The sequence below is a fragment of the Grus americana genome, chromosome 11 (assembly GCF_028858705.1).
Source record: "Grus americana isolate bGruAme1 chromosome 11, bGruAme1.mat, whole genome shotgun sequence".
In the NCBI taxonomy this organism is placed as follows: Eukaryota; Metazoa; Chordata; class Aves; order Gruiformes; family Gruidae; genus Grus; species Grus americana.
The window spans coordinates 512,501-524,960 of record NC_072862.1 but is presented as its reverse complement, the minus strand read 5'-3'; the positions used below and the strand labels follow the sequence as shown (position 1 = coordinate 524,960).

The 12,460-nt window shown below is 53.1% G+C and overlaps 1 protein-coding gene across 1 annotated transcript in view; it reads right to left on the bottom strand.

Moving 5' to 3' along the window:
- Window positions 1-12,460, bottom strand: part of PLXND1 (plexin D1) — an 84,798-nt gene that overhangs the window by 61,025 nt on the left and 11,313 nt on the right. The window contains exon 2 of the mRNA XM_054838243.1: window positions 2,068-2,244. Within this exon, the coding sequence (XP_054694218.1) occupies window positions 2,068-2,244 (177 nt within the window). The remainder of the gene's footprint in view (window positions 1-2,067; window positions 2,245-12,460) is intronic.

Here is a 12,460-nt window from a genome sequence, read left to right as displayed (position 1 = left end):
AGCGAGGAAAATTCCTACCTCCTTAATAGCAAGGGAAGGCAATAATTGTAAGGACCAAGTGTGCCTCTGCTCTCTAAAGTCTGGATTAATTAATTAACATAGGATTAATTAATTCTTACGCTAGAGCAGCACCGACATGTCCTAGTAAGATAGGACAAGCTCAAAGCAGAGGGCTTCCCTCTGCTAAGAACCGTGTGCAAGCACTGCAAGCTACTATGTAGAAAAAGAAGGGAACTATCGTTATCCCCATTTTAAAAGCTGGCTATCCACAAGCTAAATAATTAGTCTGGGATCACCCAAGACGTCCATGAACCGAGTCCCGACGCCCTCCGCTTCAGCTTTGCGGCCATCTTCTCTCCCTTCTTGCTGAGATTTTCTCTATGCCTGGCTGTTCCTGGGTGCCTGTCCCCAGGTGCCTCTGCCTCCTGGGCCCGTTTACCCTACGCTTCCGCTGCGCAGACGCTTTCCCTGGATCTCGGTGAGCTGCAGGCCCCGGGGCAGAGCCAGCGCAGCAGCACAGAGGGACAGAGACCACCAGTCCTCTCGCCGGAGCAGGGCCGGGACGTGCTGGAGGAGCCGTGCTGCACTGGTGCTGGCGAGAGCAGGGTGGGCTGAAGCTCTGGGTAACCCCACCGCAGCACCTTGCCCATGGACCTCCAGACCTGGACACGGGGGCACTGGCCAGAACAGACCCTTCCCACCCCCCGGCTCCTTCGAGAACATTGCACCCTGGCACACCTTGCCCTGGCCAAGCGCTGTTCTTCCTTTAATGACTGCTGGACGTGGCACTGATAATGGCCCTCACGAAATGCCCGTCTGCAGCCTATCTGATTAATTCCCCATACATACCCCTGGCAGCCATAATTGCTGCTGGCAGGAGCTGGTCGAACACTATTTCTGCCCCTTTGCTGTCTTTTCTCAGGCAGCAAATCTGAATGATAACTCACGCAAAGTATCTTGTATCCCGTGCCAAATAACGAGGAGCCCCGAAGGTAAAAGGGCTTCTGGTGATGCAGCTGTGTTGCAGAATTAGATTAGAGCTATCTGAGCAAATTACCCCAGCAAAGGGTAGCCAGGAGCCTCTCCCTAATGGAGGCTCAGCAGATAAGGCTGCTTTCTCTGAGATGATAATGGGAGCAGAGCTGTTAATACTGTGTGAACGCAGGCTGCGCCGCGTGTGGCATGTGCCTCTCCAGCCCGGTGCACCTGGCCGGGTTGCCAGCTTCCTCCCACCCTCCTGAATTACCTGCCCCTGCGGGCAAAAATCAAAGCAGCGAGTTTCTTTGTGATTGCTCCCACATATCTGCCAGGAGCACTTGGACACAAGGGAAGAGATTGGATCAGTTTTCTTCTCTCCAAGCATTTTGATGCAGTATTCCATATTATGCACCACTCACCCCAGGCTGAGACAAAGCAGGTATCAGCCGTGTCTCTGCTCCAGGGCTTTTTTCCCCTCTCCTCTGTGGACTTTCAATGCTGAGAGTACACCAAACTGTTGTGGCTGGCTGGAATCAAAACTTTCTTTGGCAAACTTCAAGTGCTAAAGTTACTGAAACCTTGGCCTTGCTTCTTGGCTCTGGAGCCAGGGTATTGCACTGCCCTACGTTGCCTTTGGCACATTATTTAGAACAGATACTCCATCAGATGCATGGATTCACACCTGCTTTGGACTCAGCTGTGATGAAGCATCTCTCGGTGATTTCCCTGTCTACACAGAGCCTTCAAAAGTCATCAGCTCTGAGGGAGAATTTATTAGAAGAGCTGTTAATAATTAAATGCCGCACAGTAACATTTCCAGCACAGGGTTCATCAAGAACATCCTACTCACATGGCAGCCTTGAACAGTAATTAACGGCCACCAGTCACCGGGCAGCATATATCGCTGCACAGATTACGGCAGCATCCAATTACTTCTCCATTGCCAAACGAAAGCAGGTGCTCAGACAAACTCGACAACAGACCTTGTCCTCTCTGCAAACCTGAGGTGCTGGAAGGGGAAGCCTCGCCGCCCTCCCTGTCCCTCCCAGCCCTGCCTCCCCCATGTCGGTGCTGCCGGGCTCCACTTGCCTTCAGGAGTCCTCCGCTGGCAGTGCCCAGGAACACGACGGTGTAGTTATTGACGCTGGCGACCGCCACTGCCGTCAGGCCGCTGTAGGTGAACACGGGGGACGCTGCGATGGGGTTCACGATGGCCAGCGGGTGCTGAAGGTGTGCTGCTCCACAGTCCAGCTGCTCCGGCTGCAGCTGCGGAGAGACATGCACGTCAACGGGCTGCAGCAAACACCAGCAGGTCCCCCCCGCCATCGCCGCCTCGGGCTCAGTGTGCACAAACCGCTGATGGCCCTGCTGCACCCAGGGGAAGCTCCGCAGTACCGAGTCATGGAATAGGAAAATGTAACTGGTTAATAGGCGAATGAAGAGCTGTAATAGAGCCTTCTTTCTGCTTGCCAGATCTACCCTCAGGGCCAAATCCTCACCTCAACACAAAAGTCTGGTGCGATGGGAAAAGGGGAAAAGGGGGGTCCTTGCCTCCCTCCGCCACCGAAGCAGTCAGAGATCTCTTCTCCAGCACAGCGCTGGAAGCCCATCGCCAGCGTGAGCTGAGCCGCGGGGGAGGTTTCTCAGCCCGCTAAAGATGAGCCCTTCCCAGCGGCCACCTGCCCTTGCAGAGGTGGATGCTCTGCCCGCAGGAGGCTGGTCCCGCACACTGCCCCAGCGCTGCGACGGGTCCCCCTTCCCGCGACGGGTCCCCCTTCCCGCAACAGGTCCCCATTCCTGTGGGTCAGTGCTCGGGAGCGCACAGAGCTGCGCTCAGCTGGGGCAGCTGCAAGCCCAGGAGCCATTTCTGGCTCCTTCCTTCTCAAACGAAAGGTGAAGCAAAAAGTTTCTCTAATGAAAGAACTCAAAATATTATTTCCCTGCAAGTGAGGAAGTGACCGAGAACAGAGCCAAGGGGTGGGGGGTGGCGAAGCTTGCTGGCGACTCTCAGGACTGTAAATCCTGGCTCTGATCTTGCTGCTGTTGCAGCCAACAGCGAAATTTCCACTGGTCTTCCACTGGGACAGGATGGAGGAGCTGCCGAGCGGGAGGAGGCACTGCGTTGCGGGACACGGAGCAAAGAGCAGCAGCTGCAAAACTCTGCCCAGAAACGCTGGAGTCACCAACCCCATCCAGCCTCAGCCCGCAGCCGCTCGCTGTGGCCCAGGGAGCAAGTACAGGCTGTGCCCTGTGCCCAAGACCACATAATGTTCGTTATTCGCCTCTGGCTTCTGCTTTCAAGCTGTTCCTTGAAACGCTGGGGGAGCAGGAACTGCCTTTGCTACAGAAGAGTTAAATTCAAGACAGCAGGATGGCAGGCGCTGCAGCTCGAGCGGGAACTGCCGTGGTGAGCGGCACTGCTGCGACTGGCCCCAGCGGACGAGCCGCCCCGTGCGAGGGCTGGCAATGGGGGTCGTGGGGCCGGTATCAAGGCTCCCATGTCGATTCGCTATCAGGTGCCATGGGGCGAAGGCAGAGGACAGTTGTTCAGGACTCCTCATCTGTGAGCCTTGTCTGTGAGCAGGCATTTGGCTCATTTGGCCCAAAGCAAGGCAACAGAGTTCACTATCCCGTGCTAAATTAATTAGCACAGTTGCTGCATGACAGCAGCATTTGAAAACGGGACTGATGCCTCATATTCCTCCTACCCTGCCGAGACGCACCCAAGATTTATAACCGCTCTCACCCTAAATCCTCTGAGACTCTCCTTATAACTTCTGCTCAGACAATGTGGATGGATTCAACAACGTCTGAACACCACAACAGTCTCGCTGCCAACAATTCACCTGCTGTCACTCCCGCAGCAGCTTTTATGAAGTGCTGTGGGTGCAGCCGAAGCCGTTCAAATGATGAGCATGTTTCAAGGGCCATTACCACATCATCTACAGTGTCATTTCAGGCTCATCTTAAGAGAAGCCGCAATCGCGCTGTCACCCTTCCCGGGTGCGGGCATGCAGCTGCAGGGCTGACGTGCCGACAACTGCGGGCGTTTGCAGGCTGCCTGAAAGCACACCAAATTAAGGCCCTGATTGCGGGAAGTGTTATACAAAACTCTAGACAGGAGACCACTGGCGGACTGCAACCCACACCCCTAAAACTAAGCACATTTTACGCCTTGCTGAACTCAGCCATAACATGGATATTTCTTCCAAAATAATCGTCAGGAGTGCTAATTTAAGCAGAACAAATGCAGGGATTTGAGGCTGTATCCATTAAGAAACCAGACCACGTGCTTCCACCAGGCAGGAGAAGTTGACAACCAGCCTGTTTAGCATAGTCCCTTCTCCCTGGGCTGAGTGCTCCAGGGCCTGTATTTTAATTCCCTTATTATCATTACTATTTCATTAATGGAACCAGACTAAATCTTCAGCACTCCCCTCACTCCAGACGGTTTAGAAGATTAGAAAAATCTTTAGGTAGGCTTTGCAGCGAGAGCATGAGACCCGGGCAGGACCACCCCTCCGCTCTGACCCTGGTTTGGGGTGCACCCCCCACCTTCTGCCTGTCCGCCCTCCTGGCCATGATCACGTCTTGGGTTGGTGCCACACTACAGCAACACATCCCCGGACAAAAACGGCAAAGAAACTTGCTGAAACCCAAAATATATGCGAAGCAACTGGGTTGTGTCTCTGGGAGCGAGGGACAGCATCCCCTCACAGGGCGAGGAAAGGAACCCCCCACCCCAGACCACCGCAGGGATGGTGACCCCTCTGCAGCAGCCAGGGGCCGGTCCGTGGGGGGACTATCGGCACGGGGACTGCAGGCAGCGGCACTGCCCCCTCCTCCTCTTTGCACGGGAGAAGACAGCAGCAAACCCCAGGGGCTGGGGGCGAGCTGCAGGTGCCTGCCAGCTCTCAGCCTTTCATAGCAGCTGGTCAGCAAACAGCACCGGCTTCCCCAGTACCTGCTCCCGCCACAGACCCACGGCATCCTCTGCGCAACGGCACACACGGCAGACAATCCCTGTTCTGCAGAACGCCTCGTGCCCCTGCCCAGAGGGACAGTGCCGCTCCAGAGGCACCCAGGGCTCATTTTCCCGCTGCCGGACCAGTGCAAACGTGCTGCCGCAAACGGCAGACTGGGTCCTCTCCACCAAACCACCCTGATCTTGGTCACCTGCACCCCAGCAGACACCAGACCCCGCATCCGCTGCTGCTGCCGGTCACATCAGACGTGAAGTAACAGAGACTGATTTGAAAAACTTCCTCCGCTAAAGCACGTGCCAAGCGGGAGGCAACACGCTCAGAGCTGCAGCTCGGTTCACATGGGACCGAGCCGAAAGGATCAAGTGTTGTGGATGCAAGTGACTGTGCTAAACGCGTTTTGCAGTTTTATGGCATTTCATGCTATTAAAAAATAAAATCACAGCCCAAAGTCTTAAGTGTGCATGTTCCCCCCTCTGTAACTGGGCAACACAACTTTTTTATACCATACAAAGGATACGACAAGCCATTCATGTTTCTGATTTAATGGTCCCTTCCATTCACAGCCAGACCTTCAGATAACGAACTTGGGTTTGTTTATTTATTTGTCTTGGGGATGATTATCCCAACCCCTCTTCACTACTCTTTACCAATACTAACCACCTGAAGCTCACAAGGCTCCTTCCTGCTGGGAAACTGAGGCACAGAGGCACCGCAGGCTGCCGGGGAGCCCGAGGGATGCTCAGCACCTCGTCTCCGCAGCAGCTGCCTGGGGAGCCGGTACCGGCATTTGTCTGCAGCAGCTCCGCCGCCTCCCAGCCCGAGGGACGCAGCCCTTTCTTCTCACAGGTGGCCGAAATCACGGGAAGTTCCTTATCTGCTGTGCCTGCCTGCTTATAAATCACGCATTTCAGAGCTAATATCAGTGCAAAGTGTTTTCCACAGTAAACAGGATGTAACTATTCTAACGCAGGCCAAGCTTTATTTTGGCCGCACACATCCTTCCTCTGAAACACCTTTCTTTAAATGACATCAGCTCTTCCGACGGACAGGCAGGAGGAGACATATGGTGTTTCCCTCTCTCAGGTCCCAGGGTGGGGTGACACACTGTGCTGCTGCTGTCTGTGCACCACAGCACCGAGGAGGCATCTCAACTCTGTCACGTTACAGTAAACAGGATACGGCCAAGTCACATCCTTCTGCAGGCACCAGGCAATCACTGCGGCTTGGGAAATCGCACTTAAAGGTTGTGCTAAAAGGATTTCTCCATGCGGAATTGGTTAAATCTCGCTCCATCTTAAATCAAACTGTCCTACCTTGAAGTGAGGAAAGCATAAACATCGAGTTTTCTTCCAAAACCAATCTCTTTCTATCATCTGCATTTTAAAACGACCCCGTGGGCATTTACTGTATTGCCACTATTTTTCTGCTACTGGATACTCAGTAGTTCATGGAAATATTGGGTGAGTCTAGATTTGAATCCTTCTGCACCCAAAACATTTGACTCTGCCACTTTCACGCTAACGAAGAGCCACCTCGGGTGCAAGCTGGAGACAACCCACAACCGGCACCGGCCAAGCAGCGTTGCTGTCACCCCAAGCACTTGCAAGGAGGCGTACTCGGTATTTCTGTAAAATATCACAAGTGATGCAAATTAATTCAAACCAAGGAGCCACATCTAAGAGGAGGGTTAGCCAGATTAACCCCTGAGCGCGATTGCAAAAACAAAGCAGGACAGAGATAAAAGATTTCCAGCCACATCACAGCTCAAGAGCTCAGCTGTTTTCATGATGCAAGTTCAGTTCTTTATCCCAGGCCGAAAAGGAGCAGAAAAAGTGATTTCCCAGAATTTCCATTACAGCTCCCCAGCCCTGGGCGCTGCGCAGGCACGCAGGATGTCCCTTCGGGAAGGAAGTCTGCTGGAAACAGAAGGAGGAAGAGGAGTGGTGAGGGAGCACTCAGGAAAACCACGAAACGTACTGATTTCTGCATCCTGTGTTTGTGACCTTAAAAATAGTTCTTAAGCCAAGATGGAGTTTATTTCTGAATCAAAAGCAGGCTGCAGTTCAGAAAAAAAGCCCTGCAGGTTTTGCTTTCAGCAAGGCTTTTCTGACTCCACTGCAGCGGGTCTGAAAGCTTCGCAGAGCAGCAATAAGTGGAAAGGGAGTCCGGCCCCTTTCATGCATCGTATCAGAGCGGATTAAAGTGTTGGCTTCTAGCATGCCTGGAGTCCTGGGAAAATGACACAGCCAGCATCCGATAATCCGCTCCAAACTTGTTGATTTGTGGGACTTAGCCATCGTCTTCATAGGCTCAAAATTTGGCAGTTGCTCCCCCACAACTGACATTTTCAGGCCATTAAAGTCTGTGATAAAAGGGCTCTAGTTTTATCTCTCGCCTTCCTTAACGTAAACCATTAGGCTTTTATTAACATTAGGTATGACTCAGGGAAATCTCTGATTGCAGAGAGAATATTCAAAATAATTCGGATACCGTCTGAAGAGAATAGCAGGACACAGACTCAAAGTTGAACAGTAGGGAGAGGCTAAAATCCAACGTGGAAATATTGCACAGACACCGTAGGAAAACGAGCAAAGCGGGAGATGGTGGCAAGCCGGCCCGGCTGCGTTACGAAAACAGAAAGTACAAGCCCTCCTCTGTGTCGGGCAGAGCCCAGACTGGCCACGAAACCCCTCCCAGGCAGAGCCCATTCATCCCGGAGCCCCCCCCCCATGCTCCCAGCAGTTTGTACACACAATCACGCGTTTATCTGCTGGAGCGTCACAACCAGAGCTGTCAAAAACAGGCTTTTTGGGATGCCTGGAGGAAAATGTCATCCTCAGAAGAGGACTCTACTGTTAAGGCACTTGAGACGTAAGCGGTCTCTAATTGTAGTGCTGCTGCAAGGGCAGGCATCATCATAGAGCTCCTCTAACTTCCCATCGCATTTTTTAGGCAACGGGAGGCAAATCAATGTGCACTCTTGGTCAGTTGAAGGCACTCAGGCTGAGAACCTCTGATAAAATGGATCTTGCTGAATTTTGCTCGAAAATCATCCACACAAAGCAATCAGCACCCCCACAGCACAGTAGACGTCCTTTAAAAAAAAAAAAGCTTAAAATGAGATTTGCACCCTGGTTTCATTGTTTATTTAGACCACAAGTTTCTTGAGCGAGGAAGTGGTAGTTTTGCTGTGTTTTGCACGTTTCCACAGTGCCAGCCCTGACCCACAGTGCTCTGCAAGCCACCAATGTGACACCAGTAACGGGTTGTCCCAACATCCATCCGTCTGCTCTCAGCGGCAACCTGGACCGCATCCTGCCCACGGGGAGCCACGGGCCACGGCTCCACCACACCGGCAGCTTTTCCAGCCGGACGGCATCTAGACACAGCTGGGGGCAGAGTCCTGGGGCTAAATCAGCACCGCCCGACCGACGCTGGGGGGCCCGTCAGCGGCCACAGGACCTGCGCAGATGCTCCCCTAAGCGCACACAATTGCCGCTCAGCAGCAGCAGCCCTTGGGACCTCTCCTGCAAAGCTCCGTGTTGGTTCACGCCCTGGGAAACCACAACGATCCACGTGCAGCCCCGTGCGCCTTGCCCCCGCACGGGCGACAGCTGGGACGGCTATCGCCTCCAGCCCCGAATTGGGAAAGTTAATGTCTTGCTGAAGAGGAGTAATTGCTAATGACAAACTATCACCAGATTCCCTCTGTCAAACCCCCACGAAGCACCGCTCCCGGCCAAACGCGCATCCACTGCACCACAGCAGCAGAGCCGCGTCGGCTGCGCTGGGAGAAAAATGACCGTGTCAGTGCACCCACTCCTCCCTCCACCGCAGACAAATGTCACCCCCATGCCAAAAAGCATTCCTTCGGCTTCTGCAGAGCTCCTGATGCCTGGCAATTTTTTCAGCCTCTTATCTTCATTTTTATTTTACAGGAAAGCTTTTTTCCCCCTCCATCTTATAGAAGTCATTCTTCCCTCTCCCTGCTCTCGACTCCAACCCTTTTCTTTCCTGCCAGCTCCTAACATTCACTCTCAGCAGCTCCTTGTGGGACATTCACCTGATGAAAATGACTGAGGAATTCAGGCTTGTGTCCCTTGCACGAAGGGAGCAGAGCGAACCGGGAGGAAGCCCAGCGAGCGCGGAGCGATGGCTGTCGGGGAAGGCAGAGTGCCGCAAGCGCTCTGCAGACAAGTGGTTCTCCTGAGACTTTTCATCTCCTTAGACCCATTCTGTGCTGCACAAGAATGACTCAGGAACCTGCACAATTGGAGGCATGAGATGCCCGGTAGCCCTGGGTGCCCGTGCCACTCGTCCTGCCCTTCACTGTTTTGGGCAACGCTTGAGGTGCTCACCCTTTACAAGGTGACGGGCTCAGCAGACCACGTGCCTGAAGCCAGACTCAGGGCCTGAGCTGACCCGACAGGCTGAGCCCACCAGCCCCCTGAAAGCAAATGAGAAACTGTTTTCAGTGGGTTTGCAAAGACACAGACCTCCAGCCAGTTCAAGGCCAAGCCTGGGTCAGGCCAAACCGCTGCACCTAAGCGGCAGCAGCCACATTCACCTCCGCGGCAGCTGCAGACCTCAAACCACCAGAGGTGAGGTGGTTTGAAACGCCGGAAGATGCTCTCAGCACCGTGTCTTATCTCAGAGGGTGAAACCCAAGTTCTAGCTGCTCTTCCAGCAGCAGCAGCCCCGGGCGGACCTCACGTATGCCTGCTCAGCCGCTGCCTGCAAGAACCCGTCTCGGAGGGAAGATGCAGGTGAGTCGAAAGACTGGGACAGGACCAGGGAACAGCTGGGATGGACACAAAACCAGTCAGTTGGCGACAGTGAGGCCAAAGCCCAAGAACAGCTTGAACAAACACAGGCTTCCTGCGACCGTCCATCTTCTGCTGTGTCACTTCAGGTGCAGGAGGAAAGGGTGGGGGTGTCTATAACGGGAGCCTTCCTTGGGGTGTGAGGGAGGACGTAAGAGCTCTGAGGAGTCCCCAGAGTCTCCAGCCTCAGCGCCAGCAGCAGCACCAACTCGGGACGCCTAGACAGTGTGATTACCCCCTTGGTCTCCTCCGCCACCTCCTGCTGCCGGAACTGGCCAGGCTCACGGCCATCCATCGCTCTGCAAGTCCAAACCCCGTCCTGCTGACCCCGAGGCGGAGCTACTGGTAAGGAAAGCCGAGGGCAATGTTGACAGGAGCCTGGCAGGACCTGCTCTGCACAGCCCTCCCCCCAAACACCTTCCCCCCGGCCTGGGCAGCCCTGGCATGGGTCCCCCTTCCTCACCCTGCACAAACCAGGGGTCTGGCACGCACCGGGGCTTCGGTCTGCAGGGAGCTGAAGCAGCACGTGCGACTGCACGGGGAACTGCTCAAAGCAGAGAAATATAAAAAAGTAGCAGTCTTTTAACTGAAATTGCACATCCTTCATGCCGCCAGGAAGACTGGTCAAGCTTATTATGTCAGCCTTCATCCTGTATTAAATACAATACTTCAGATTATACAATCAAATCCGCCAGGAATGGGCAGGCAGAGGGATTAACGAACAACAGGCTCCAAAGGGGTTATCATAGTCAAAATAGCATGCATTTAAGCAGTAAGAGTTTGTATGTCCTTTAAATTCACCCCCATTGGAAACACAGCTCCTCTGCCCCACTCCCCAGGGACAAGGAGCAGAGCGCATCAGCCGAGTGTGTCTCATCCCAAGGACGCTCGCACTGCTCTGAAAGCCGAACTAACGTGTCCCCCTCAAAACTGTCTGGAGTAAGGCGCCTGATTTATTCAGGCTGTATTTTCTTAGCTGCCCTTTCCTTGGAAGAGCCTCCCCTTCCACCACTCAAGCTGTGTTTCTCATTTATGTTGAGCTTTGGCTTCAGTAACCAATCTCAAACTATTCAAACTCCTTCCCACAGGGAGGAGTCCTGGGTGAACCGTGAGTTTGGCTCCTCAGTCTTTAGGGGTTATTTTTTACTATTGCTACTGCTAACACTTAGCACTTTACACGCTCAAAGTGCTCTGAAGGCATATCTCTGCAATTCTGGGCTGAAAAAAGCATCCATTAAAGTAACAACTGCTTACCTAACACAACTGGTCTTTTGCATGTGTCAGTTCAAATCTGCTTCATTTAGCAATAGTTTATAGTAAATGTTTTCCTGTATTTTCCTCATTAGTTCTGCCGAATCAATTAAGCTCTGAGATAATGAGCAGAACTCTACTCTTCTTTTACGCATCCTCAGTAAAACCTGCCTCTGAACGGCAGTGCTGCCCCACGCTGCCATGCCGCCGAGGCGTCCTCCGTGGGTACCACCGTGTGCATTGCCTGCTCAGCAGCCTCGGCACAGCATCCAGAAACAAAACAACACCGCTTGCTCCCGGCACCCCGCCTGCTGTGGTAGCGTGCCATGGGAAGGTTAAAAAGCGCCTTTTTTGCTCATTAACAAAGCGCTCTAAATGCAGAAGCGACCAGGGCACAAAGATGTGGTCTACGACAGATGCACTGCTTCCTCAGCTCACAGGTTTACCCTTCCTCCACTCTAACGCACGAGACAGACACCTCTACCCTTGTTTTGGGGGACTGAGAAAATTAAAGTAAACAGGTTAAACAGATGGTTATGGTAAGTGCAAAGAAAGAAAGGTGTGAGCACAGGCTGCCCCAACCCGCAGCCAGCCCTTGGACTTGCACACATAGTCTCCTCTTGCAGGCGGCACCTGTACAAAGCAAAAGAGATTCTCCAGGCATCTCTCTGAAAGCACTGTGCTTGTTCACTTGCCAGTATTGCATCTCTACAGCTTCTTCTTTGGCGGTCCTCCCTCCTCACCTCACCCTCCCAACTAAGAAATTAGGATCAGCAGAATAATTTAAAAATTTGTTAAAAATCAGTGGTCCTACTGGATTCAGCAACCGAGCACCTCTCTTATTTGGTTAAAGTATAGAAGGCTTTCCTTTTCTCTACTCTTTTATATTTGTCTCTGCCTGTCTTCAAGATCTGTAGAAACTGACGTTTCCAAAGCCGTTTGGAAAGATCCACTGCGCTTTGCACCTTGCTGCGTTACCAAATCTCAGCAAAGAATGATACTACAGTTGGGTGATCTCAGGAACATAACATTGCAACCCCAGCTCCTCCCCAAAGTTTGAAACCTTTCTTCAGCAGCTTATTTGACAGTGGGCAAGCAGCCTTTCAATGTTCAGGGAGCCCCAGGGCGCCGAGGTGGCTGGCAGACCGTCCAGAGGGCTCTCCCGGCAGGGGGAATCCCAGGAGGGATGCACGGGAACTTCCACCCGTCCCAGCCTTTCACCACGTGGCTCACCCCAGGGACATGTGTGATTCAAACCAAACGAATAAGCGCAATGAGGAAATCATCTGCATCAGTTGCTCTCCAGATGTGGATGTCTGTCCCCTCAAGCAGAGATTTAGTCACAACTTCCTTCCCATTTAATGACCTGCCACACTGACTGCCGAAAGCCTGACCTGAGCCCACTGCCTGCCTGAGCCGGTT